Raw genomic sequence first — 3,989 nt, forward strand, 5'->3', positions numbered from 1 at the left:
GCCCCGCGCCCCGCGCCCCGCGCCCCGCGCCCCGCGCCCCGCGCCCCGCGCCCCGCGCTTGCCTGTCGGGCTGCGGGCGCTCCATCCTGCCGGCGTTCGGTGTCTCCGGGGCTGGCTCCGACGTCTCCCGAAAGCGCAAGAGGACGTGCGAGAGTGACTGTGCCGAGCGGGGCCGCGCCGTCCATTTATCCCAGCCGCGGGTCACGTGGCGGCGGCCAGCAGCTGATCCCCACAGTGGGCCCGACGTTGCAACACCCGCGCCGCGCCCGCCCCAGGCCAGCGGGGGTGGAGGGGGAGCGGTCATATGACCCAAGGAAAACAAAGCAATTTAAAACAGGACGCTTAAAAAAAAAAAAAAAGAAAAAGAAAAAGAAAAAAGAAAAAACTTCTGGAAATCTGAGCAGCCCTGTGATTTCGTCTCTTACAGAGGCCCCCATGCCGGGATGGGACCTGCGCACCCTGGGATTCTGGAAGGTCCAGAAAGCTAGGAGGCTAGTGGGCGACAGCCGGGACTTAGCAGCCCCAGACCCTGCCTGCTCTCCTCCCGGTGCTGGGAGCCTACTCTCCCCAGATGTCACCTCTCTCCAGGGTACCCTGCCCGGCCAGCCTGCCTCCTCATTCTCACCCTATATGTACATTTAGGACTTTTTTTTTTAATTTATTTTTATTTTTTAGCACCAAGTGTTAGAGACTGTGCTGTGTTTATGGTTCCTCTCTACATTTATTCTGTGGGGTAGATCACTACCGTTTTACAGACGGGGAAACTGAGGCAGGAGGCAAGGGAGTGGTGTTCCCCAGGCCACACATAAAGCAGGAAACCAGGACTCAGACCTGGGAGTGAGTCGAAGTCTGCCCTCCTCCGCCAAGCTGTCTTTGCACTTGGTGCACACGCAACCTGAGAGCCATGCCCGTCACACATTCTACTTCCCTGCTAGCATGCCTAGGGCGCTCTTCCAGAACTTGTCACAGCTGACTCCTCTCTTCACAGAGCCGGCCGCGTCTGAGCTACTGCTGAGCTAGGTCTGCAGGAGATCCGTCATTTAGGACTCAGGGAGAGCAGGTCACTGGATGAGCCCCGGTGAGAAAACTGGGTGTTTCCTAAAGTCCCACCCCAATGTCACCATTCTGGATTCTAAGCTAAAAAACAAAAACACAAACAAAAGAAATTATAAAAGGGTGACTTTGGCTTGGGACAGGGATGCTGCTTGGAAATGGAAGTAGTAAGTGCCCCACATCTGAAAAAAATGCTAGTAAAGTTTGAGCATGCTCTGTCAAGCATGGGGGCTGTGGTGGCTGCGTCCTGCATCCGTGCATGTCTAGGAGGTCCTGATGCTTGGAGACAGTCTTCAAGAAGTGGGCAGTGGGTGCATCTAATCCGAGGTCAGAGCTCTGGCCCGTGAGCCACCCTCTTGCAGGGGCACTTACCTGAGTTTTGGTCACCAAGTCAATGTGGCGATCAGGAGGATTCTGGGCCTTCCAGATAGAGGGGCTATGTCTAGTTTAGTCTGCAGACCGTAGAACCAGCTCGGCTTCTGTGAACTGTCGATACCGTACTAACAGCTCGTGTTCACTGAGCACTGACTGCGCATCAGCTACTACTTAAACACTCACATACATTAGCTAGTTTGATCCACACAATTCCCCCCATCAGGCTGGTATTATTATCCCCATTTTACAAACGAGGAAACCAAGGCAGAGGAGTTAAAATCAAGGTCTGAACCCAGGCAGTCTGAGACCAGGATTTCAAAATTTCAAGAGGAGGTGTCCTCTCCCGGAGATGGCAGTTGCCAGTGGGCATCTGGGTGGCTCAGTGGGTTAAATGCCTGCCTGTGACTCAGGTCATGATCCCAGGATTCTGGTATCCAGCCGGAGGAGGTCTGGCTCCCTGCTTAGTGGGGAGCCTATTTCTCCTTCTCCCTCTCCCTTTGTAGCTCACCTACTTGTGTGAGTCAAGTTCATGCTCTCTCTCTCTCTCTCAAAAAAATTTTTTTTTTTTTTTTAAGTGTTGCCAACAATTTTCTAGAAATGAGGGCTATTAGAAACCAATGGCCTCCTTAGAATGTGAGTTTCCTGGAGGGCAGGGACTTTGCTTTGTTCTGTAAATCCCAGAGCCTGGAACAATGCCTGGCAGGCAGCAGACGGTACCTTCTGCACTGACTGACTGGAAAGAATGAAGAGATAAACCACAAGATCTTTCTGGTAAACGTGGTCATATTGCTAGGCTGCCCCGAAAGAGCTGGAATTGAGTTACAAACTGCAATCTTAACCCAATTTTATAGAGTGCGCAGAGCCTTTATGTGCAGGATTTCATTTAATCCTGACATCGTCCTTCTGGGTTATTGTCAGTTGCATCTCCATCGTGTCCACATAGACACTAAGGCACAGAGAGGTTAATAACTTTCCCAAGTCACACAGCTAGTGACAGCAGAGCTGGGATTCCAACAACGGCACTTTGGAGCCAGAACGCATGCTCCTGACCCCCCACCCCACCCCACCCCACGCCGTGTCACAGAGGGGTCCATCTGTGCCCCAGGAATTTGGGGGATAAGAGTGTCAAGGTCTGAAAACTTCCCTTAGGCACATCCAGAGCCTGTCAATTCAGGAATCCCAGAAAGTAATGCTGCTGTGATCGAATTCCTTCTTATTTAACATGGGGGAGCAGAGGCCCCAAGTGAGGACCAATTTGCCCAGGCTGCACCCATAGGACAACACAGAACCTTCAGTGACCACAGGTTCCTGGCTCCCAGCCCAGGCTTGCTTCTCATTCTAACTGCTTCTCTAAGAGCCCCGGACTTGCCCAAAATAGACCCCACACACTGACAACCCTGGGACAGAGGAGGCCGGGGCAGAGCTGATCTGGCTCTTTCCTCTGTCTCAGCGTTGAGCTTGTGGTCCTTCTCGGAGCTGATTCAGCTTCCTGACTTCCCCTTCCCTGTCCTCAGGAAATGGGAATGGTTCAAATGGTATTCTTTGTCCTCTGGCAGTAAGCTGAATAACGCATGCGCCCCACCCCCCTCCCTCGCAGGACCCAGCCAAGGATGTCTGCATCCAGATCCCTAGCACCTTTGAATATGTTGCATTACATGGTGAAAGGGGTTCTGCAGAGACACCTGTGTGGCTCTGTCGTTAGGCATCTACCTTTGGCTCAGGTCATGATCCCAGGGTCCTGGGATCGAGCCCACATCGGGCTCCCTGCTCAGCGGGAAGCCTGCTTTTCCCTCTCCCACTCCTGCTTGTGTTCCCTCTCTCGCTGTGTGTGTGTCTCTCTCTGTCAATTAAATAAATAAGTAAATAAATAAATAACATCTTTTTAAAAATTTAAAAAATAAACAAAAAAGAAAGGGGTTCTGCAGATGTGATTAATTGAAGGCTCTTGAGATGGAGAGATTTTCTGGGATTATCCTCGTGGGCCTCATGGAATCACGGAAATCCGTCCTTCTAAGAGGGAGGCTGCAGGGTGACAGATACAGAAGGGGACATGACAAGAGACACAGGACAGGACTCCGAGTCTGGCAGATGCTAGTGTTGAATGGAGTAGGCGAGGCCAGGAGCCAAGGAGAGCCGACGGCCTCTAGAAACGGGAAAAGGTGAGGAAATGGGTTCTGCCCTGGAACTCAAGAGGAAGCACAGCCCCGCTGACCTATTTCAGGCCTTCCAGACTCCAGATCGCCAGAGATGAAACGTGTATCATTGGAAGCCACTGGGCTTGTGAGAATTTTTACAACAGCACCAGGAAGGGAGAATGGCCCCCCTCGAGGGCATGGATGGATAGAGCAACACTGGGGGTTCCCCTTCCATGGCTCCCTTCCGTCTTCTCCCAGCATGACGCGCGGAATTCTACCATTAAAGCTTCATTTTCTCGGAGAACCCACCCCCTTTTCTCCAGGCCTTCCTCTCAGGGGTCAAATGCCACTTGGAGTGGCTAGAATGGGCCCATTTCATATGCATGCTAGAGATACAAAGCTGGAGAGGCTGGAAGCCACCCCCCC

General features: G+C 52.5%; 1 protein-coding gene across 1 annotated transcript in view; it reads right to left on the minus strand.

Moving 5' to 3' along the window:
• The window catches only part of HMOX1 (heme oxygenase 1), a 6,239-nt gene extending 6,032 nt beyond the window's left edge, over positions 1-207 (minus strand). Inside the window, exon 1 of the mRNA XM_059402143.1 lies at positions 63-207. Within this exon, the coding sequence (XP_059258126.1) occupies positions 63-85 (23 nt within the window). The 5' untranslated portion in view covers positions 86-207. The remainder of the gene's footprint in view (positions 1-62) is intronic.
• Positions 208-3,989: the final 3,782 nt, after the last annotated feature.

This window comes from Mustela nigripes, chromosome 6, assembly GCF_022355385.1.
Source record: "Mustela nigripes isolate SB6536 chromosome 6, MUSNIG.SB6536, whole genome shotgun sequence".
NCBI lineage: Eukaryota > Metazoa > Chordata > Mammalia > Carnivora > Mustelidae > Mustela > Mustela nigripes.